We start from the raw sequence: 25,491 nt of genomic DNA, 5'->3' as shown, positions 1-25,491 counted from the left end.
TGACAATATTGTGCAGCTGCTCAAGAGGGACAGAGAGGAAAAACATCCTTGATTTGTGGTAGAAACAACATGCTGGATATGAGATCCTGACTTCTGGTGTTTCAAACTCCAAAAATTTCTGAGTGGTGAATAAATTGAAGTATCTTGCAGCTTTACTTTTGCTTTGTTCTTTTCAATTCCTTTGTTAAAGTACAGGCTTCTGTGAGGAACCTTGAGCAAGTTGAGGTACAGATTTGCTGAGAGTCAGATGCAAGGAGACTAAAAGGGGACCCAGAGGTCTACGGGATTGCCCACCACGTGTTAAGCAACAATTGCTTTGGAGTACATGGTCACATATTAATTGATGTGGTTACAGAAAGGCAGTCCCTGCTGACAGTGAGATGAGGGATGCTTTCAGGCCTAGCTCATCTGTTTGTTTCCCTTCTTGTATGTCTTTGAAGAATGAGAGTATTTGCGAGATGAACCATAGGAAAACTTAAATCAGAGGTCTTGTGGACAACAGGATGTGTGCAATGTTCAGGGATTTAAGGCAGTTGGTCTTGTAGGATGTGTCATTGCAAAGGGCTTAAAATAGCTGAGGAGTAGCAGTATGTGTACCATAGAGGATAAGGGTTCGATTCCCATCAAGAGAATCTCAGAACATGAGCCTAGTGCCAGAGGACTCCAACACTCAGAAAGTGTCCCACTGGCCGAGCTGTTTCATGCCAGATTGCTTGGTTCCTTGTCCTGCCTGCCACCCACCAGGAGTGTTTTGTATAAGATAGAAACTGACTGCTGTCGTACTGAACTTGGAGAGGCATAGTGGGGGGCACGGAGCAGTGAGGGAGTGAGAATGTGGTGTGCAGATGTGCGAAGGTGAGAGTAAAGCTTATCAGCTACTGGTTCCAGAGGGTGGTGGGCTTTTTCTTTTCTTCTTTTCCCAGCTCTGCTGGTGAAGTCAGACATTGAACAACCATTTTTATACTTCTATATAAAATAATATTACTGGAATACTATGTTAGGGTGTGGATACTTTTAAATACTTTAAAATATAGCAATTAAACATACTCCTGCTTTTGGCCAGCTGCTGTCAGAGTGGCCTCTATTAAAAAGATGTCGACGCCTCAAAGATACTTTCCTTCTGTTGCATAATCTCTGTCTCTCTCTTTCTCTCTCTTTCTCTCTCTTCTTTCTTTCTCCTTTCACAGTAAACCAGGTTCAAACTGGCAAATTTCTGTGAGGTCCTGTGGCCAATTTAATATTTAAAAAGTCCTATTAAGTTATTCTGGTTTCAGGAACATCTTGAGCCATCGTTCCTCTGCTAACCTGCTGTGCTGACTCAGCGCCTCAGAACAAGTTGAGTGCACATGGGGGCAGGGGTGTGTTCTGTGACTCTGGAGAAAGGCAGGGTACTAAAGATGCTGTTAGGATTTGTGTTGCAGTATCACTCAAGTCATAAAAACAAACAATAAAACAATTTAGATGAAGACACAATAGCTGTTGACATAAAATGATAATTGTATCTAAATGTAGCATCATGTCTGTGCGTATTTTTTTTGACCCATTTTGTCTAGAAACTTGTAGATAGTTGCACTAACACCCTCAACAGATATGGGGTGTGCATTGCTAGTGTTGTACCTGTTCTGCAGAGGGTTTGCTGCTTAAGTTTGCAACTTAATGTTGCTCTCTGTTCAGGAACAAGAAATTGCTGTGGTTTCGGTGCTGTATTTCAATGGAAATATCATTCCAGGTGCATAGATCAGGGTGCTGATATTCTTATATTTTGCTGATAGTTTGTACTAATATGCTCAGGTTCAAACTAGAATTCAGCATATGAATTTTATTTGTGTTGTAATTGTGAATTTTGTATAGCTGGGTCTTCACTTGCTTGTAGCTTTATTTAAAAAGTAAGTTCATTAAATTGCCCTACATACTAGTGTAAAATACAGAGATTACATTTCTTTTTATTCACTTGCCAGTGCAGATGTGTGGCAGTGAGTGTAACCTTTCTTTTAAAACTACTTGTAATCATGCAGTAGATAACTAACACTTTACAGGAAAGAGGACCTCCAGCCAAAATAATTTCTAGATTATCTTAAAGTGTAATTTATTTTCTTATTTTGCAGCTAGCTATGGACCAAATCCAATTTGCAAAGGCTGTTTATCTTGTTCAAAGGATAATGGGTGCATCAGATGCCAACATAAGTTATTCTTCTTCCTACGAAGAGAAGGAATGAGACAATATGGTGAATGCTTGCATTCCTGCCCATCGGGGTACTATGGGCTCCGAACGCCTGATATGAACAGATGTTCAAGTGAGTTTTTTTTTTGTTGTTGTTTGTTTGTTTTGAAAGTTTACATTCACTTTTTATAGGAAGGCCATAATTCACACTCGTTTTTAAAATTATATGTTGTGGAACGTAATGATGTTTTTACAGATGTCTTAAGATCATCATAAAACTTCTTTCTAAAGAATGTCCTGGCTCATGCCAAGATTTGTAACATTCAGTAAATTAAATTGTTTATGTATTAACCAGTTTTTGTTGTTGTTGTTTTTATTTTAGTTATAGAGAAATTTATGAAAGAATGATGATTTAAGCGGATATTCTTGGTTTTAACAAAAAACAATTCCTGTTATAGGAAAATAAAAAAGAGTAAGCATTAATTTAATAATGACTCATGTAGGAACTAGCCTAGTTTATGCACTGAGATATGGGTGGGCTTCCCTTCATGCTATTTGTTCCCACACAAATTTCAGGTGACCAGACACCTCACACCAGACATGTTTTAATATGTAAGTGTTGCTATTTTAATAAAACAGATGTACTATTAAAAACAAACAAACAACCTTTCACTTTTAGCACTGCATTTTATTTGGAAATTTACAACCTGCTAATGTGCAACAAGATTCCTTGTTTGCATGTTTGTGCCTAGCAGCACAACTGTTAAAACCAATGAGTGCTCTGGTATATCTACACATTATTTCACCACTATCTGGCAGTTGTGCCTATTTGTATCGATTTTTCCATATGCTCATATGTGGACAATTACCCATATGGATTATTAATCATTGCTACTACCTCTTATTCATATTTTTTTTCATGTGTAATAGTCAAACCAGAATTAGGTCACCAAACCTAAGAACCTGAAGTGAAAAACAGCTTTTCTCTGCTTCCTGAAATAATCAAAAGTTCGTTAAACGTATGGCACTCTCCCCCTCAGTCCTGCAGCATGTCACTGGGATGCACTGTGTTGTGAGAAAGTGGGTGCTGTCTTTCAGATCACACATAATCTTGACAGCCATATGAGGTCATTCTGTGGCACTTTTGGCTAGAATATGAGCATTAACTGCAGTGCTTTGGCCACATTCCAGCCCACGTAATGACATCCCGCCTGTTTCTCTAAGTTCCCTGCGCGGGCTTGGTGGATATGGTGTCCTTCGCTTTGTGTTAGGTAACATTGCTGAGTGCCGCCTAATCTGTACCAGGTGGCTAGTTTTTGATGAAAAATTAAATGAGACTAGTATGTAGTTTATATATCCCTTCTGTAAAGCAATTTAGGATTTTGGCCTTCATTTTCATAACACAGTTGTGAATTCAGCAACTTGTCCACCTTCATCCTTTCAAAACTGGGCTGTAAAAATGCCTTTGAATATTTTACAGTTTTGGGAAATAGATTAATTTAGTTATGTTAGCCTATACTGTGTTTGTGAGATAGGAAAATTTTTGGTAGTTGTTCCTTGCTTTCTTTCTTTTTCTTTTTTTTTTTTTTTTTTTTTTTTTTAAGTTATTTGCAGAAGGTGGATTGTGAATTCAATACAACTTTTTTACATTTTTACCACTTACAGAAAGTGGCCTTTTTTCCCTGAATTACAGGATTGGTTTTGAAAAGCACAAATGTGAGGTTGTGTCCAATCCATACTGGCATGTGTTGAGTACTGCATATTTAACTCACCCTCATGCCTTTGACAGTCTCCCCCTCTGAGAATAATTATGCAGTTGCATTTACAGACCAGTTTTGGTTCCCCTCCAATGATTTTTGACCTGTATATTTTTGTTTTGGTGTAATCGCCAACTGGTGTATTTATAAATCATACCCACATTTTTGCTCTTGGTTTGGTGATCTTGCACGGCACACACGCTGCATTGTTGAAACACAGACATTTTGTGGATTCAAGCTGACTTAAATAAACATTCTTAAAAAGTAGAATAGGTTTCTTCCTACTCGATGCTAGATAGTTTTAGGTACAGCTAGTTACAGCCTATTGCTCAGATAGTATTATCTCAGCTAAAAATAATAAAAATTCTGGCAATGTTAAAATCCGTCTGGGAGTTACAGGGCTTAAATTACATAAGCTGAAATGATTTCTGCCCTATTAATGTCTTTACAGGCACAAAAGCTGTTTAACATTTTATTACTGGAACATTTGCCCATTTTTGTTAGAGAAGCTATAGAACATTTTTTTTTTTTTTTTATGGAAAATGTTGACATGATTTTAAAAGCCAAGCATAGTTAGTGCCAAATGTAACACAATAAATACTACAGCCAAGTGCAACAGCTCCAAAAATTACGGAAATTTTGAATTTCAAGGCTAATTTTCTTTTCTACATGTAAGCAGTATGTGTCTCTTGAATTTGCTAAATGGTTCTAGACTGTTTTTCTAGTAACAGTGAATCATGTAATTTTTAAACTACTTGTCCCTAGAAGTCGATGTAGTGTTTCCTGCTGGAGTTGATTTTCATCTTGAACACTGAAGTATAAGAATGCAGTACATTTGGACACCAAATTGGAAAGTGTTGTGTCTTTTCTGTAAAAGCATGCCCAAGAGATGAGCTACAGTTTGTTAGTTTTCCAAGAAATTTTAATAATTAATAACTTTGAATTATACTCTTCCAACAAGAATTAAAAATATTCCAAGGAAGAAGAAGAAAACACAAAGAATGGAATGAAATCTGTCACCTCAGTGTTGGTTTAACATTGGTCTGATTAATGTATTGAGCCTATCTTGAATGTTTCAACCTAGTCAGTATCCATTGTAATCTTTTTTGGGGGAAGACATACTTACAACTTAGAAATTATACCTCCCTTCAGATTTGTCTGGCTACTCCATTTCCTTATGTCCACTTTCTTTCTCATTGCTAAATTTGTTATTACCTCTTAAGTAATTACCTCTTAAGTTATTACCTCTTAAGTTATTACCTCTTAAGTACCTCATCTTAAGTAAAATAGAGATAAAGAGAAGCTTTTAAACAAATCATTTATTTATTAAACACATGAAATATAAAGAAATATGATAATTTTTTTCAAACTTTGTTACAAAATTGTAAGGCATCGTTGACATTTGATAGCTTAATTATTCCTTGTGTAGTACTGCAGAGTAAGATGATTGTAGTCAGATAGAATTTATGTTCAGCTCCTGCTGAAATTGCAGCTTAGAAATCTCTATTTTTATAATAATAAATAATAAAACAAAACAACCCCCTCTCCTGCACTCCTACTGAGGCCACTTTTGTTTGGGATTTTAAATAGCTTCCATGTAGTTTGAAGTTCTTTTTCTTAAGACTTTCCCCCTCTCCTTACTGTCTCCTCAGTGACCTTCCTGAAAGCCATTTGATGTTTTGGTTTCTTTTTTCCATTGGTCATTCAACTCCATCCTCTACAGGAGCTGCTCACAGCATAGCTTACTTCAGCTCTGGCCATGTGTCTCCTACTCTTAGTAGTATTAACAGTCTTTGTCCCTCATGTGCCTTTGTCTTCTGTCTTCCAGGTGAATTATGAAATGGCTGGGTTTTTGAAATGTTTCCTAGTTCAGGGAATTCTGCAGGGGATTAGTGTAAAAGTTGGTGCTGGTCAATGAATAAGGCACTGGCACAGGTTGCCCAGAGAAGCTGTGGATGCCCCATCCCTGGAGGTGCTCAAGGCCAGGTTAGACAGGGCTTTGGGCAACCTGGTCTGGTGGGAGGTGTCCCTGCCCGTGGCAGGGGTGCTGGAAAGGTCTTTAACGTCCTTTCCAAACCAAACCATTGTATGCCTCTATGATGCAATGTCAGGATGGCAGAATGAAGTTAAGAGTGGAGCACCAATGGTGTTTACTGAGAAGCAGAAAAATGAGAGAGGGAGTTGCAGAATTGTATTCTTCAGCTTGATCTCCAAAGGCATTATAGTTTCTCTACAATTCAGCTTATTCTACATCATCTTAAATCAGGTGGTAGATTTACAATGGAAGGATAGTACTTGTTCTGGTAATGTTATGCTTTCTGTAACTATAGAATAAAATTAAGCTATTGTCAGATACATTCCTGTATCCTGTATTCCTGTATTCTCTCCTCTCCTCCAGTCATAGCAGGCATATGTACCTAGGTCTACATTTAATTCAGTATCTGAATTTATATTTTGAACTCCTGGGCTTTTGATTCCTTCTCTAAAATATGAGTCTGTCAATTCTTATATGCTTATTTTAAAAGAAGAATTAGTATAAGTGGCTTATCAGGACTGTCAGGAAGTCAAAACTGCTCAGGAAAATCTTTTAATATTACTGTGTTTCATCTGCTTAAAATGTATCTTTAATTTGGGCATGATGTGTAATCCAGGCTTTTTCCCTCCATACTTCTTTAATGTAGCATTTTATGCAGTTTTCTATAAATATTGAAAGCTTCATCCACCTCAGTTACATTTGTTTTGTGTGATATTCAGAATGAATATATGGATCAAAATAAATGAGACTGTAAAGTCTAAAACCAAATATTTTATTGCTGGCCAGCCAAGACAGGTTGCCCTGATCTTGACTGAAACATGGTTCATAGCTATTACTTAAAAATAGAAATAATAATAATAAAAATCTGGTGTGTATGTAGAAACAGTATAGAAGAAAATTATTTCTGAAGTACCATGGGGTGCTAAAGCTCACTGAAAATTAAAAAGGGGCATTGGCTCCTAAGCTCCTAACTAATCTTTTCCTACTCTGTTTCAGTAAGCAACATCTAAAATGTTTTAAATTTCTGTATTTGGAATCTTTTTTCTTTTTTTTTTTTTTTTTCCAATGGCTCTTTTGAGGGAGATGTGAATGTGATCTTCTTTCTTTTTCTACTCCAGAAAACCAAAACATTTGGTCCTTCAGTTCTGTAGGTTTCCTGGTCATTGAGGTCCTGGTCAGCTGTAGCTCATGGAATTATATTTCTTTTTTGAGCATATTCTGTAGCTGTTCTAAAGCATGGAGGCACTTTAACATACTGTAATCTGCCTTTGTGCTGCATTGAAATGTCACTCACTCAAGTCCTTACTCTTCTCTCAGGTTAAATTAAGAGATTGCACAGTATCAATAGACTTTCCATTGGAGAAGGTATGTATCTTGTATAAATAAATAAATAAATACATTTCAGAGCTCTATTGAAGGGATACATTTTTGTTTAATTTTGTTTTGCCTAAATACTGAAGATAGTTCAGCAGAGCACTCTAGTCTAATTTCAGCCCAGTGTAGCTTCACCAGACAAAGCAATGACTTCTTTTCCACCCTTTCCCCTGAGGGGTGAAGTCATGGTGCTGTGATTTTATAACCACTCCTGTGACAGTTTGTGACTACGCATAGACTTTGTAGAAAGTTAGCATTTCTGACTGTTGGAGTACTGCTCTTCTTTAGTTATCAATTTTTACTTTGTGAATACACATTTATCATGAAAGATTGTCTCTCTTCAGGGGGGTTAATATTGTTTTTGCCCATTAAGGTAGTTATAGTGGGCTGTGATCTATCTGTTGGTGTAAAAAAACTTGTAAGTTGAAAACTGCCCTTGCTGAAGCACTTAGGACTTTTGCCATGGATTTCAATGAGGTCAGAATGTTGAGCTTTTAGCGTTTACATACTGCTCTGGTGGGAAGTCTGGTGTAACATTTAAAAAAATGGCATCTGTTTAGAAATAAGCTGTGCTAATCAGACATACCACCAGATTTCTCTGGGGGTCCCTGAGTGCTTTTTGAATTCTAGATAGGTGAGGATGGTACCAGAGGAAGATATATCACTTCCACATGGGGATGACTTTCATAGTTTTATGTCCACTTCTGTGACTATGACTGAAAATAGACTCATAGAAAAGTTAGCATTTCTAAGTTTTGGAATTCCACTTTTCTTTATCTCTTTAGTTTAGTTTATTGAAACTGTACCTAAAATAAAATAAAATAGTATTTTATACATTTGAAGTGGAAGAATGGAAGCAAGAATGTGACATTACTTTTAGTGCTAAGACAGAAACATTAGACAGAAAATAGGTTGTGCTAGAAGAGATGAAGCATGAGTGTTATGAGAGTTCCTGACTGTGTAGTAGTAGTGGGTAGTAGGTCCAGTAGGATATAAGGAGACACAATGCCAAGCAGGAATAGAAGGTACTTGAGGTCTGATGGGAAGCAGACCCACTGCAAATCGAGTATCAGAGAAGGAAGCGGTAGGGATTCTAACATACAGGTATCTTGCTGCTAGGTGAATGGGAGCAGCAGCACCAAAGCACCTCTTCTTCACTCTCAGGTTCTGAAAATGTACTGGGTCTGGCTGGGATGTTAACTTTCCCTGCAGCAGCCCATACAGTGCTGTGCTCTGCACTTGTAGCTAGAACAGCAGTGGTATCACACCAGGGTTGTGTCTAGTGCTGAGCAGTGTTGCCACAGCATTAGGACTCTCTCTAACTCTTCTAGGGGGTGGGCAAAAAAGTGAGAAGAGAAACATCACTGGGGCAGCTGACCTAAACCAACCAAAGGGCTATTCCATACCATGTGGTGTCACACTCAGCAACAAAAGGTGGAAATAGGAAGAAGAGGGGAGGGGTGGGCTCTCCTTGTGAAAATGTCACCCTGAACACCGGCTGCATGTGTTGAGGCCCTGCTTCAAGGGCATGGTCAAGCATTGCTCATTTGTTGGAAGTAGAGAGTAATTTCTTTCCTCTGCACTTCCACATAGCCTTTATTTGTTTTGTTTGTTTGTTTGTTTGTTTTTGTTTCACTTTCCCCCTCCCTTCCCCCCCCCCCCCTTTTTTTGCCCTTTAGTTATATTGTTTAGTTAATAATAATCTTTCCTTAATAATAATTATTATTTCCCTTTAATTAAATTATCCTCATCTCAACCCGTGAGTTGTTCTTTACTTTACTTCTTCCCCTCCTCATCTAAGGAGGGGGAGTAAGAGAGCAGTTGTGGTATTTAGCTGCCTAGCACAGTAAAACCACTACAAACATTAAGGTGTCCTAGCTTCTTGTTGCCCTGCAAGTATGGTTGGCCTGCCAGAGGTGTGTGATTGCTCTTAAGGTTTCTTCTGCAAGCCTGAATTTATCAATTCATTCTCTCCTCAACACTAGCCTTATCTTTCCCCCAAAGCCTCTAAAACTCCACTTCTAGACTTCTCCTTGCAAATTCTAAAATCTACCAGTTATCCCCAACTTTTCAGAAGCATATACACATTTTTATGATTATTTTTAGAGCAAAAATCAAAGCATTTCTGAAAAGTATTGGGGGTTGTGCATCATCTGTTTCTTTCTTTTACAGAACAACTTGTGTCTAAAATCTTAATAATGCTCAAGGTGTTTTTTTTTAAGTTTGTATCTTTATTTTTTTATTTTTTTTGTGGTGTTGTAAACTTCTAAGTAGTCTTTTAAGTGAAAAAAAAACACAAAACAGTATACTAGCAACATCGTTTAGCTACTGGAACAGTACAGAAAATGAAATAAACTAGTGAAAAAGGCAATTAGATTTACAGCTAGCAAGTTAAATTCATCCTTTTGATGTCTTTTCCAGATTAAAAAATAATATCTATTTTGTTCCAGTTTATTATAGTTGTCAGTAAACTGACTAATTAATTTAAAGTTATTTAGAAAAATAGTAAAGGTTTTGCTTCCCTTTTCCAGAGTTAGACATAAGATGCTAAGATCAAAAAATTAGAACAGTTGACAGCTATGGCAATTAGAAGAAAGCAATTCAGTATAAACAGTATAAATATAATATAAATGCAATATAAATAAAAACAATTCACTAGAAACAATATTTTCTTGTTTTCTTATTATGTTATTTTGTGTAAAGGATAAAGCCATTTTGGAAAATGTTAGTTTTTTAACTATTGAATATGATGTCAAACAGCTCTTTAGATTTCATACCAGATTACACATTATTTAAATGATAGAATACAAAAAAAAAAAAAGGAATTTAAAATAGAGTTCTGTTAAGACTTACATTTAATAACATATATGTAGATAATGCTAGTAAACAAAAACAAATACTAAGTTTAATACAGTTGTATTTAGTTGCATACCAATGTATCATAATATTGATAATGAAGAATCAGTATTCTTTAAACGTTCAACTAAAAATAAGTATGCATTCTTTCTCTGTCCATGTTGATAGCTTTAAAAGAAAAAGAGTTTTAAGAATTAACTTATTTTGATTTACTTGGCTCAGACACAGTTAAAATTATTTATTAATATCACATTGATTTAAAATATAAGTAATGCAAATTTGCCGCTAAAGCATTTAAACAATGTGATAAAATTAAGCTAGGCACCAAAAATAATCCACTTAAAAAATTTCTTGGTTTTATAACCACTCCTGTGACTGATTGAAAATAGACTCATAGAAAGTTTTGGAATACCACTTTTCTTTATCTCTTTAGTTTAGTTTATTGAATCTGTACTGAAAGAACTCCTTCAAGGCTTAGAGCTACACAAGCATCCTTCATGATTTGAAACATTACAAGTAGTACTCGGTAACCCCAAGCACCATGCTGGATCACTCTGGGGAATTAAAATTTTAGTGTCAGAAATCTTACAGTATTCCTAATATATTTTTTAGTATTTTTTCTCTAAACTGCATCTGATACAGATTAAACAATAGGTATTTGATATTTGGAGTAATTTATCTTTATAGGAAAAAATTAAAAATAAGTTGCTTAGCTGGAAATCTCAGCCCACTCTTAACCCAGGAGTCCCTATTAATGTGTCCAAAATATAATTGTCATGGTAAGGGCTCTACTGCAATACAAAGTAAAATTGACATAGAAGGCAAAGCAAAGGATATAAATAGGGTGGGAATTTGAAATACGATCAAAGAACTAATAGGAGACTGATCCATTAGTTTAATGCTTGAATATAAGGTATTCATATATGTGTTATGTACCCCCAGTGTAAGGTGAGACAGGATTTCACCTGATTAGCATGTTTATATATTATCAGCAGGAAATGTTTTCCATTTAATCTCTCTTTGACTCAAGAGAGTTCAAGTAGAATAAACTTTATATGTATTACTCCTCAACATAATTTGAAAGCAGTAGTTAAAACACTATTCCAAAAAAAAAAACAAAAAAAACCTACTTGCGTCATTTAGATATGAGGGAGGGTCACATGATGCTAATTTATCTTTTAATGTTCTGTTCTTCACCTCATCATTGGACTAAATGGTTTGGAAAAACCTTGATGTCTTTTCAAGCTGCCTTGTGTGTGTGGGCAAAAGGCTTTTTTTTTTTTTTTTCCTGAATATTTAAACACACTGAATGTTTGATTCAAGCATTGCAATTGATAAAATATTTGCAGTACATGTTGAATATAACAAGCCAGATTTGCAGTTAACTACTTCAGTACACCCAGTACAGCAGAGCAGCTCGCCTTATTTTACCTTGCAGATGCATTAATCTAGGGAAGTGATTTTGCAGAATTATTGTATGGGCATTGATCTTTAGTGCAAACCTCATGAAAAGGAAATGGCAAATCTTGGGAATTTCCTATAAAAAAGACTGTGGGTAAGAAACCAAGCTTTTGCTGTTGATGTGCTGGTAGGAGTCCCTTTGAGAATTGCTGGGCACTGGATTTCCTTGCAAACATGTTGTCTGATTGTGTCTGCACACAGCCTGAAATGCTTACCTTTTGCAGTGGGAAACTTCAAACTGATTTTTGAGTTTTCTAACCAAGGGTATACCAGTGTTTGAAATATTTTTTTTTCCTCTTTTCCATGCACTTTGCCTAATTTCTTGTCCAATGTCATAAGAAATCTTATCTAATAAGTGTCATGTTTTCCTAGTTGCTACAATAAATAATTTCCCACAATCACCCAGACTAATTGTTTTGGTATGCTTAAGATTTGGTGATTAAGTGTTTTGGTATGTTTTTTTTTTTTTGCTATGTTTTTTTTTTTTTTTTTTGTAAAAAAAAAAAAGTTGTTTTTTAGTAAAATTCAATGTTTCAAAAGGCAGTAGCTATATTTTTATTGTTTATTATAGCTGTATATGTTTTGTCATTTAATACATTTAATATATTAATAAATATATATATAATTATGGATTGACTTCATTAATGATAGAGAGCAATTGTATGCAGAAAACTTGACTTTTTTACTTTTTTTTTTCTTTTTTTTTCCTGATGGCACATCCATATGTGCAGATATGGAAATCAGACGTAACACATGAAAACATTCAGCTGTTTATTGGGTGAAGTCATGTAAAAAATGTGGATCCTTCTTGCAGGAATAAATAATAAACCAAACAAACAAATATGTGGACTATTTGCATACTTCCCAATATAACTTCTGTCTTACTTTCCCCGATATCACTTAAACAGAAGGTTAGTTTCTATTTGATACTTTTCCTCCAGAAAGATTACATCAATTCAAAAATCACTTAATTGGAAGTTTTATCTACAGTTTTGGTTAGAAAATAGGATCAAAAGGATGTAGAGGAAATGTGGTACATACAGTTAACTGATTTCTCTTATATAGTGAATGGATTTTAGGATAACTGTTCCTCGTTATAGTACTTGTGGTTTTGCGATTCTATTGCTTTATAAATCCTTTCATTTTGAGTCTAACTTAGCAGTGTCATTATTCCTTATGATCCTTTTGATTCAGGATGCAGAATAGAAAACTGCGACTCCTGCTTTAGCAGAGACTTTTGCACCAAATGCAAAACTGGCTTCTACTCACACAGAGGCCGCTGCTTCAGAGGATGCCCTCCTGGATTTGCTGCCTTGGAAGAGCTTATGGAATGTGTGGGTGAGTCTTCTAGCACAGCAGTGCTGCTGAAGCTACTCCTTTGCCAGGTGGCCAGGTTCAAATGCTGATGACAAATTTTTTAGGCTGATGCTTAGCAGTTCCCATCAAGAAATATTCACTAATGGATTGTGTCTGGATCTCTTTCTCCATAATAATAATATATATATATATTTTTTTTTTCCAAACTTTGAAATAATGCATTACTGGGAATGCATCTCTTTTCTGCATCAGGAAGTTATGTCCCATGAATTACCTTGTAACTCAGAATTAGCAAGATTTCATGAAGGACATTATTTGCATTAGCATTTGAATTCAATAACATACTCATTGAATTCTTGCCCTCATAAAACTACCTGATCCTCTTGCCTTTCAAAAAGTCCAGAACCCAGCGGCAGGGCAGATTGAATTGCTGTAGCACCTGGGCTTCAAAGTCATTTTTAATTCCTCTGTAGCTCTCCACAATTCCATTTAGCAAATAAAGGGAAGCAAAGGAGGAGTTTGATATACCAGCTCATTTAAGTTGCTGTATGGCATCATCTGTGCACACTGGGCATTCTACAACAAACACTGTTGGAGGGGAAAATAAAAAATGATGTATACAAGTCCTGTAATCGGGAAGATGTGTTGGTAGTCACATCCATGTGCAAGACAAATTAGAAAGATGAGAAGACCTGGAAGAGAGAGTAATAGACGCTGAAGTTGGTCTTATGCATTTTCACCGTCTCTTGATGCAAAACCACGGTGAATATTCCTTTGCAGGCTCTGTAAAATATATAGCACTGAGATCCTGTCACCAGCTCAGAGCTCTATTTCCTCTCTATTTTATTTTATTTTATTTTATTTTATTTTTTCCAAATGTAAACTAGCAAATTAGTGTGTTTAGTAGAAAGTTGATTTATAACTTTGAGCCAACACTGGCAACTGCTTGAGTCTCACAGCTTGGTGTTTTACCTTGAAGCCTGGCAACTGTCAGGACAGACTCCTTTCAAGAATGATCCTTGTATTTCATGGTAGGGAGGACCTAGAAACGTGAACTCTTGAGCTTTGGAAATCTAGTTGACAACTGAATCAGATTTATTAAATAAAAAGAGAAAAATGTAAATCAATCTCATGATTTTAGGAGTGTTTCTGAGTATTTGGGACTGACATGCTGTTTGTACAAGCAGATTGATAGTCTGACTATTTTATGCTTGAAATGATATAGACTGAAATAATTCAGATTCTGTAAAATATTTTGTATCCAAGTTTTTGCTGGTTAGCAGAAAAGCTTTTAAGTGGTGCATTCTAGTGGTGCTTGCTGATTGCAAAATTTTATACAAGAGAATGAAAGAACCAGAAGAATTGATAATGTGTTTTCTTTTTTGCTTTGTCAGAAGGCTGTGAAGTGGGTCAGTGGAGTGAGTGGGGAACTTGCAGCAGAAACAATAAAACATGTGGATTTAAGTGGGGCCTGGAAACGAGAACAAGACAAATTGTGAAGAAGCCAGCAAAAGACACAATACCATGCCCAACCATTGCAGAATCCAGACGGTGTAAAATGGCTATGAGGCATTGTCCAGGAGGTAAGCCTAGACCACACCACAAAAATCTTTGAGTTTTCCTTAACTGAAATTCTATTTCTAACTTGAAAAAAAGAGCTGTTTCATTCCAGCTGAAGCAGAAACCCTGTCTGCTCTGCCAGATGAGGCTGAATGGCAGCAGTACTACTGCAGACCTAATTTGTGCAGCAAGACTTGAGGGAAAGGCTTGGATGGGAATGATCAGTCTCTCAATGGACTGTGAAACTGTGTTCTTCCTGGTCTATTTTTTCAAAGAGGTGGCTCATCAAAGAAATGGAACAGTTTGTAGATTGTGCTGCAGCTTAAAAACTATAGTGATTGTGAAATAACTAATTGCTCTGCACATTGTGAAAAAAGATCATGATTCTAAATCTTTCTGCAGGTGACACACAGTGCTGGTGTTATGGGTATTTAAACTAAATGAAGAAAATTACACATGGCATTGTTAGCTGGAACTATTAGCCGAAATTATACCTGTTCTGAATATCTTGTTCTGATCAGGGCCAAACTATGCTATATTTGAAACAAACAGAATAATGATAGACATTATGTTTTTTGGCATGAGACCAGCTTATGGCAATTACCATGAACAGATAAAAGAATCATATTCCTGTATTATAGTTTTCTAAGACTTAAACAGTGAGGCAACTTTGAAAAAGCAAATGAAGTTTCAAATTTTTCCGTTTTGTAGATCCCAGCTTGGAGACATGTCACTGGTGAGAGGTGTTTTTGTTATCTTTTTAGTTGAAATGCTTAATCTTTCACTTGTGAAGACTGAACATTTACAGGTTCCAGAATTTGGAGGAGAGGCGAGTGATCAGCAGGTGATAAAGATGCAATTTCTTTTGGAATTGTAGGATTAAAGGAAGATTCAGGCTCAAAGGGACATCAAGAGATCTCTTGTCCAACTTTCTGCCGCAAGCATGGTGAACTGTGAAATCAAACAAATCAAAAGGAATAAAGGGTGGTGGAGTCCTGAGATTAAGCCATAACCCAAAGAATATGCTAAAATTAAATTAAATTTAGAGTAGGTGCATAAATAACTATGATTTATGTTCTGGTAGTTTTGTCTCTAGGACCCTGCTATCACTCTGGAAAAGAATATAAAGTTGATTCTCCAGGTTAACTGAATCTAATTTATACACTCTTCTTCCCTGTCCCACTCTCTATATTCACAGACATGTCCATGCATGCATATGCACTTACACATAAAGTCATAGTAGTACAGGGTGCATAGTACAGCACAGTTAATCTGCAACCTAAGTAAATCTCCCAAAGTCAGTCTCACTGAAGAGTTGACTATAATGATGTCGATTATTATTTTTTTTTTTTGGGGCGGGGAGGTGGAGGGTATTTCAATTGTGGAAATGAAATGCAAATACAATACTAATAGTCAATTGTAAGCCAACGAGGAAAAAAGAAAACAAAACAAAAACATACAAAAAACACATAACACTGGTGAACAAAAGGTAACGAAGATGACAAGTAAGCATCATTGTCACACTATACACTTTGAGTCTGATTCATGTTACATGCAGACTGACCTCCATGAGTAGCAGCAAAAGACTATAAAAAGACTATAGAAATACCCTGAGCAAGTTAAATATAGCCCAAACAAGAGATTGTATGGACTTCTTATGCAACACCAAAATGATCTATTTTATATGTGATATACAGCCAATATAATCTTTTACATTATTTATATTTTCTAACACTTTGTTCTTACATTTTGAGTTTAATGGTTAATTTTCTAATATATGTAATATACAGTAGTTTATGTATTAAAAAAAGGAGAAAACTTTGGTTGTCCAACAGAAAGACTGGTTTTGGTATCAATTATTTTAGGATAAAAGAGAAGCGATGAGTCTAGAAGTGAGGTGTTAAAAAATAAAATAAAAAATGAACTTCTTTGGAGGAGGGAAGAAAAAAGGTAAAAATCAGAGCTGTTAGGCTGTTTTGGACTTTCTTTTCTGGAAATTCAGGCTACAGGTTAAAGATTTACCTTCCAAATTTTATGTTTTTGAAGGTACATAGAAAGCTTTCCTTAGAGTTAGGAAATTTATTCTGTAGTCTACACCAAGATCTTTGATCAAATCTATGTCTTTTTTTCAACATGTTCTAGAAAAGTTGTTGCTGCAAATACAAATACAGTGTGAAAGACTTCTAATATTCTTTCATAACTATTATTTCTAATAAGTCCTGAGGTTTATAGTTCTCTCTTGTCCTTCCATGGTGTGCAACTCCCTGTCTGTATTCTCTGAGATAAAATATAAATATGTACAAAACTGCAGGTTTGAACTCCCCACACTGAGTCCTGACGATTAATACTGATTCTGTACAATAATATAAATCACTGATCAGGATATAAACTCCTTTCTCTCCACTAAGAAACTCCTGGGAGGAGATATGTTAGTAGTATTTTAAGTGCCTGGGGTAGGTTTTCCCCTGACCTGGCTACCTCTGCAGGTGAGAAACACTGAATTTGTCTTAGAATCTCTGGCTTTATTATATGCTTAAATTACAATTTTACACATAGTTGGTCCAAGATCCAATTCCTTTATCATATTTCATTTAGTTAGCAGGTTGCCCCTTTAGTCACTCAGAATGCTTCATTGCTTTCCTAATGATGGTGAAGTACCAGGAGGCAGACCTGTTTGCTACAGGGAAGCTCAAATCAAGCAGATTCTGGCGGTTAAAGATGAGATTCTGTCTTTAAAAATGCAGCATTTTCCTGATGTTAGAAATTTTGTAATTGAACTTTTAAACTGAGGAAGTAAGAGGGGAAAAAAAAAAGCAAGGTTAGCAATATTTGATGACTGAAGAACAGTTATCCATGTAAGTATCTGTTGAAAGGCTATACTAATAAATCCTTTTGTCCTAAATTTCTCAGTACGTAAACACACAAACATGTAGGCTGAGTATTGGCTGAGATGGTTATAGATTGTGATGGATTAAACTGAGCACAGGAAGTAAGGATATTTTTGGTAGAACAGGGTCAAATAAAGTGCTTGTGACATATGTTTTCTACTTCTGTACATTTTTACAGTTACTATTTATGGTCTGTATTACAGAAAAACTTCCAAAACAGATTTTATGCTTGCAAAAGTGGAGTTAAATTCAGTTTTCCTACTAAGTACTTCAGTTTCCTATTTATCAGGGATTAAGATGTTACCCGTCTGGCCATGTGGCTATAATATGAATCTTGTTGATAAAGAAGAATTCTTTATCACTTTCCTGGTATATGCAGAGTTATAGAGATAGAAGCTGGAATGCAAGTGAAAGATGATATCACTTCTTTCCTACTGAAGCCAGCAACATGTGAGAGGATACTCTAGTTGATTTCAAAGTAGATGTTACTTAGTAATATTTTCTTATTGTCAGTACTAATTGATTTAGCTGTTATTACCAGATGGGAATGTCACATTTGTGTATCTGTTCATGTTATGTATGTTACCCTGTGGCTTGGGCGTAACGTGACTCATACTACAAGAAGTTAGACTTAGAAAAAGATGGCTTGGATCGTTCAGGCCACCTCCTACCCATGCTGGTCTCTTCCTGACCAGGAATCTTCTAGTTTATAGCTCAAAAAGAAAGAAGGAAAGAAAAAAAATTAAACAGCGATTCATATACAAGAAATGGGAAAATTAGCAGCCAGAATTGTTCTGTGGGCTGATTCATCTTGTTGTCTTGAAGTTTTCCTGTATATTTATTATATTTTTTTTTTTCCCTCATATGTTTGCATGTTTCTTATGTTCTACACAGTAAATTACTTCTCTTTTGTTTGTACCCTCCAGGTACTCACAGATTGTTTTCATGTTTCGTATTAAGTATTACCAAGTCAAGTGAAACAGTTTTACTTTAAATATTCCACAAATATTATTTTACACAAAATGGTTATTTCCGGTAAAAAAACACTATTCCATTTGAGAATGCTTACATCTTTCTCTCTTCATTTATGTCTGCATTAATTCCCTAATGGTGAAAGGGGGAAAGTCACGAGGTGGGAGGGAGTTCTTTCTTCAACACAGACATGTAGTTAATGTAAAAAAAAAAAAAGGACTTTGTGCTATTTGATTTCATTTTGAATGCTTTTTATGCAGTAATCTTGTGTCTTCCTATTGCTGCAATAGAATATAAGACTTCTACAAGAGCAACAGTGAAAATACTCAATCAGGCTTTCTATCCTTACACTGTAGTTACGTTTTATTATTAATATGCAGAAGTTATGACTGAAAATATTAAAAGACAAAAATATGTACTTAAATACAGAGAGAAAATAAATGCACAGAGCTACAAGATGAATGTTAAAATGTTAAATAAGTAGTGAAAGTTCTTTCAGTCAGGTAAGCTACCAGTGATGTGGCAAACAGGGAGTCAGTGATCCTGGTTTGCAAATATATATAAGATAGAACAAAAAAATATTCAGGTTAAAACTGTCCATACACTTTGATGAAGACATTAAGTAAGTAGACTTAAACTATGTTAAACCAGCATAATTTCTAATAGTAACAATGTTACAGGTATAGTTTCCTCTGTTAGATAAGGAAAACAACTTGTCTTTAAAACAATATTTTCTCTGAGAATGACTGCAGTAAAAATGATCAATGTCCTTGTCATTCTGCCTGTCCACCCCCCGTCTTGGTCCTAGCTACGTTTGTTCTCCTTTGAAACCTATCAAGGGGAATTTTCAAATCTCTGAATATTTATATATATATATATATATATATATATATATATATATATATATATATATATATATACACATATACATATATATGGTTTAGAAGAGGCTAACTGAAGAAATTTTTGGTTGTACACCCAGCAAATCATTGGGTGAATCACTGGATAATACATTTTGGAAAAGACATAGAGGTCACATCCTGCTCAAAGTAGGGTTAGACAGTGTGGTCCAGTGCTATATCCAGTCTGGTTTTGAAAATATCTAAGTGGGCAGTCTGCACAACCTTTCTGGCCAAGCTGGTTGCAATGCTTTGCTAACCTCACATTGAAAAACTTTATATTCGGACTGAAATTCTGTTTCAGTTTGTCTGGTCTCCCTCATCCTCCCACCATGCACCATCATGCAGAGCCCAAATCTGTGTTAATAGAATCAAGTACTGATGTTTGGGATTGCACTGATCCAGGTGCAGGACCTTGCATTTGGCCTTGTTGAGATTTGCGTATGCCTACCTCTAAAGTCTGTCAAGGTGCTTCCGGATGGCACCCTTTCACTCTAGGGTATCTACTATGCCACTCAGCTTGATGCCATCCACAAACTTGCTGAGGGTGCATTCAATCTCACTGTTCATGTTACCCATGAAAATATTAAACAGTACCAGTCCTAGGTCCCCTTGACGGATGCTAGGCATCACCAGTCTTCATTTGGACATTGAGTTGTTGAGTATGACTCTTTGGATATGTCTGTCCAGCCAGTTCCTTATCCACTGAATGGTCCATCTATCAAATCCACATCTCTCTAATTTAGAGACAAAGATGGTGTATGGAATCGTATCAAAGGCTTTGCACAAGTCAAGGTAGTTGACATTTGTTGCTCTTCATTTGTCCACCAATGCTGTTATTCTGTTGTAGAAATCCACCAACTTAGTGTCAGACATGATTTGCCCTTTGTGAAACTGTCTTGGCTGTCTCTAATCACCTGTCTGTCTTCCACATCTCTCAAGATGGTTTCCAGGAGGATCAGGCCCATGATCTTACCTGGCACAGTACTGGAGAGCTCATCAAAGCTGTTTTATTCTCTAGGTTAAACAGACTCAGTTCCTTCAGTCTCTCCTCAATGGACAAGTGCACCAGCCCCTAACCATGTTGGTGGCTCTGTGTTAAACTCTTTCATCTATCAATATCTTTCTTGAACTGAGGGACACAAAGCTTCATCTGGTCTCCCAGATGTGGTCTAATGAATGACAAATAAAGGGATCACTTCCCTCAGCCTGCTGTCTTATTAATACAGGCAGTATGCTGTTTGCCATCTCTGTTGCAAGGGTGCACAGCTGGCTCACATTTAGCTCAATTTCAGCAGGACACCTCAGGCCCTTCCCAGCAGAGCTCCTCCACAGTCAGTCAGTGCCCAGTATGTATTTTTTCTAGGTCTACTTCCTTTCCATATGCAGAACTCTGCACTTGTCTCTGAATTTCATGAGGTTTATTTCAGCTACAATTAATCTCTTTTTCAGAAGATTTACAAAGAAGACTTCAAACTCAATGCAGCACAAGAACACTCAGTTCAAAGTGACCTCTGTTATCAGACAGACTATGTTCATTTGAGCTTTTTTACTACATCTACACTAAAGAGGCATTCTTGAAAATTTTGCTTTCAAGACCTTTCTACATTGCACCTGTACTGAGTTCACAATACCTGCGAACGCCATCTGCCCTTTAAGAGTCAATACTAGTGCTCTCTCTGGGTAGGACTCAGTAAACGCCATTACCACATTTTATGTCTCCTCTTGGTCATGTTACAATGCCACAAGACCAAATAACCTAAATGGCAAAGGCAGTTATTGCTGTTCCTGGACTAATCAACTTCTTAATGGGGACAGTTAAGCACCAGGCTGCATTTGTCCAGTGGACTGTGTCCTGACCATCCTTGGAAGTTTCTGAAACCTGACCTGGCCTGAATGGTCTTGACCCTACTGAGAGCAGGAGGTTGGACTGGGGACAGAATCACAGAATGGGCAGATGGAGTTGGAAGGGACCTCTGAAGATCATCTGGTCCAACCCCTCTGCTGTGCAGGATCACCTAGAGCACATTGCTCAGGATGGCATCCAGGCAGGATTGAATATCTCCAGAGAAGGAGACTCCACAATATCTCTGGGCAACCTGTGCTCTGTCACCTCACAGTAGACAGTGGCCCCTCATATTGAGCTGGAACTTTCTGTTTGTGCCCATTGCCTCTTGCCCCCTTGCTGGGCACAACTGAAAAGAGACTGGCTCTATCCTCTTGACATCCTCCCTTCAGATGTTTATACACTTTAAAAAGATCCTCTCCCAGTCTTCTCCACCTTAAACAAGCCCAGCTTCCTCAGCCTGTACTTGTATGACAGATGCTTCAGTCCTCTGATCATCTTCAGAGCCCTCCGCAGGACTCATTCCAGTAGCTCCCATGTCCCTTGTGTACTGGGGAGTCCAGAGATAGACACAATGCTCCAGGTGTGGCCTCACCAGGGCTGAGTAGAGGGGGAGGATCATCTCCCTCGGCCTGCTGGCAACACTCCCTAATGCGCCCCAAGACCTTTGGCCTTCTTGGCCACAAGGGCACATTTCTGGCTCATGGTCAGCATGCTGTTCACCAGGTCCCTCTCTGCAGAGCTGTTTTGCCACAGCTCACCCCCCAGCCTGTGCTGGTGCTTAGGGTTATTCCTCCCTAGGTGCAGGAGGACCCTGCACTTGTCTTTGTAGAACTTCGTGAGGTTCCGCTCAGACCAACTCTCCAGCCTGGCAAGGCCCCTCTGTATGACAGCACAGCCTTCCTGGGTATAAGGCACTCCTCAGAGCTTTGTGTCATCAGGACCAACCTGAATGATTCTGTTCCTGTGAAAGGCAGAACATGCTGTGGTTTTAGGCTGAAAGAACCGTATTTTTGCGATTCAGATTTGAAAATTTCTGTTATCTGCTACTCCCAATTAGAGAAAGGCTAAAGTGACTGCTCAAGGGGAAAAGAACAAAACGTCTTTCTCATGTTTACTATAGTACTGAGATCTCCTAATTTGGTCTTTTTTTTTTTTTTTTAATATATATATATATTGAACTAATATGCATAATATGTCTAGTATTTTGAATATCATGGTAAGTTTTAAATGTTTTTTTCTGAGTCTAGCTTTAGTCAGAATAAATGCTTAGTTGATAATTGTTAGTTTACTTTATTATTATTTGACCCGTTCATTTGTCTGTCTGGCTAAATGCCTTACATTCACAATCTCAAAATCTAAAAGATACATAGCATAGTGTACAGTACATTTATTTTAAATTAATACACCATGGCAATCTAAGAAAACATTGTAAGACCATAAGAGATGTTATAGCGATACTAATATAGTAATTTTTCTATAAAATTTATTTCTATAGAATTCTTTTTTTTTTTTTTTTTTTGAAGGGTGTATCAATTTTCAAGAAACTTGTCAACATTTTTTTAGTAACTTGAGAATTTCGTTCCAAAATTAAATCAGGACATAAATGTGTGTGGCATGTTACAGACAAAAGAAAATGGTCCTGCTTTAAAAAGATTATCTTGTTTATTGAGGCATGATCTGAAGAGGGTTGGCAGCAAATGTAAAGATCTGTGGTTTTGGGAAAGTTGAAATGATTTGCAAACAGTAAGATCTCATTGCTTTGTTTAGTATCACATGAATCTTGAAGAAATTGGAATATTATTTATCACTGATACTAAAAAATAGTGTTTACAAGTCTTATCAGCATTTAAAATGAGATTATAGTACATAGCACATATATTTGCAACGGGATACTGCCTACTGCAACTCTCTGTTAACTTTTATTATTAACATTTATTATTATTATTATTATTATTATATTTTGACATCAGCAGAAAGGTAGAAACTGCAGTAAGTGTAGCTCTGCTGAACACTGGTTCTACTAGAATATTGGTGTCAACAAACAGTCTTGCCTCCTTGATGCATTTTGTGAGCACCAATTACACTTTGACCAAGAAGGCTTGGCCTTAGCTTGTCTGAAAACATAACCCATAATTTGCAGTTACAAAGCATGACTCAAAGGTTCTGCAGGAAAAAAAAGGAAAAATAATTTCAGCATCAGCAGAGATATTACAAGAAGTAATTCCTCCAAAGACAATTATTTGCACAGTGCAGATTGGGAAAGTAATAATAATGGGCAAATATTTACATAAATATTTAAGTTGGTGACCATTCTGCACATTTTGTGAAGGAGCTAGCAAGTGGGAGCAAGAAGGGACATGATGAACATAGTTTGGAGACTTTCCAGAAAACAACTGTTTTATAGTGTGGCTTAACCCTTGGAGCCTGGCATGCTTGTTAGTGCATTTGTTCAGGAAACAAGGTTTTGTCAGCTGCAGAATCTGCTCGTCTGGATTGTCAACATCTGCTTCATACACAGAATGTTGGGATTAAAGCATTCAAATGCTTTTTTTTTCTACCATTTTGCTGATCACATTCTGAAGGGGCTGCTGGAGATGAAAGCCAATAACAAAGGAAATCTAGACCATAAAGAAAGTGAAATCTGTAATATTGCTCATTTCAGTAAGAGTGCCTGCAACTAGACTTTTAAATACTAGTCCAGTACTTTAAATTAAGATACATAGGAAAGAGATATGGCTATATTAACAATAGATAGAAACTTCTTGACAACTTCTAAAAAGAACACGAAGTTTCTCATCTCCATTTCATAATAATAAAAACTTAAAATTGAATCATAAATAGTTCAGGGTAGAAAGGACCTCAGAAGTTCATCTATTTCATCTTCCTGCTCAAACCAGGTAAACTGTGAGAAAACCAGAATGATCTATTACTCTGAAAATACACAGAGATTCAGTATTTTACCTTTTTTTTGTCATAGCTCTTCTCCTATTCATATCTTCTTTTGTGAGATGGCGATTGATAAATTATCAGAAAAGTATTGTTATTTTTCTTTTATTCTAAGTGAAAGATATGGATAAGTACAGTAAATTTTAAATCACATTTTCATGATATTTGCATTCATTGGCACATAGGTGTGAAAATTATATAATGCATGGAAGTATCTGCATCAAAGTGCTTTTGTATCTGATGCCACATACATTTGCATATAAAAGGTGTACCTCTCAGCCATTAAGTTACTCAGTATAAAGTAACTGAAAAATAGCAGGAAACCCTCATCTTTTTATTTTCTACATTAATCCATTCAACTTATTTTGTATTGTCATTTCTTATAAACAAAAAATACCTGTACTGATACTTCTTATGTGTTTGTCTTAATTCCCTCCTGCAGCTGAGACAGGAAAATTAGTAGTATGTTGGTGGAAGAGTGGTCTCCTCCATACTTTCATATCAAATCAGTAAATAAACTAATACATGAAGATAGGCAGATATTTTCTTAGTGCTGAAGAATAACAAATCCATTAACTCCTGACAACATAGTGTGATATGTTGCTGTCTTAGCTCTAGGGCAGAGATACAGAAAGCTTAACATAAATAATACTTTTCATATAGTGTAATATATATTATTTAGTCATATGAATTTGGAAATATGATTTAATGAATTGATGAAATCTTGTTTTAAAACTTCACTTGCACAAAAAATGTTTCAGCTGAATATGTGTAACAACACGTAAAAAAAACACACAACAACAAAACACAAGAAGAGCCTACAACACCATAAAATCACCTCTCCATCCAGACACAAAAATCCCAGAATGGATGCAGAAAAGGAAGTGCATATGCATTTGTGAGCTAAGAGATGAAATAATCGTGTTAGGTATGCATTGGATTTGTATTCATTAAAAAGAGCTGAAGTATGAACTTAGTGTGACTTTCTAAAAACTGCTGTTATTTTTCCATTATGATGTTGGAAACAATCCATTCCTTAGTTATTTTCCAATAAAGTTTTCTAATAAAATGCCACCTGATTAGAATCATATCTGAAAAGTAGTTAAAAATTATTCTTACAAGCTATATAATGTCATCTGAAGTAGCAGTTATGTTTAATTCTAAAACAAAGTACTGCCCAGCAAGGACCAGCATCCAGGTTTTCTTTTCAGATTTTAGAGGAATGACTTCTGTTTGCTTTGATTAAATTACATCACATTGCTCATTGCTCTTAAAACTCTGGGAACATGATATGGCTGTTGATTCATCCTGCTCCATTTTCTATGTGTTTGAAATATGGTCAATTAAGTGGCTAAGCAATTAAGTGTCCTGAAAGGCCTTCTGATGAGTTATGAAGTTTTTTTGACAAAAAGCTAG

At 36.3% G+C, this 25,491-nt stretch overlaps 1 protein-coding gene across 7 annotated transcripts in view; it reads left to right on the top strand.

Moving 5' to 3' along the window:
* Window positions 1-25,491, top strand: part of RSPO2 (R-spondin 2) — a 113,580-nt gene that overhangs the window by 51,253 nt on the left and 36,836 nt on the right. For 4 of the 7 annotated variants that reach the window (XM_068672499.1, XM_068672505.1, XM_068672500.1 and 1 more), the window contains 3 exons: window positions 2,106-2,294; window positions 12,839-12,982; window positions 14,356-14,544. In XM_068672499.1, coding sequence (XP_068528600.1) covers window positions 2,106-2,294; window positions 12,839-12,982; window positions 14,356-14,544 — 522 coding nt within the window. Of the gene's footprint in view, window positions 1-2,105; window positions 2,295-12,838; window positions 12,983-14,355; window positions 14,545-14,633; window positions 14,836-15,398; window positions 19,242-25,491 lie in introns of those variants that run through there. The other 3 variants (XM_068672503.1, XM_068672502.1, XM_068672501.1) reach the window with 3 other exon arrangements.

The sequence above is a fragment of the Anas acuta genome, chromosome 2 (assembly GCF_963932015.1).
Source record: "Anas acuta chromosome 2, bAnaAcu1.1, whole genome shotgun sequence".
Taxonomy (NCBI): domain Eukaryota; kingdom Metazoa; phylum Chordata; class Aves; order Anseriformes; family Anatidae; genus Anas; species Anas acuta.
Note: the sequence above shows the minus strand (reverse complement) of the source record. Positions and strands in the feature narration are given on the sequence as shown.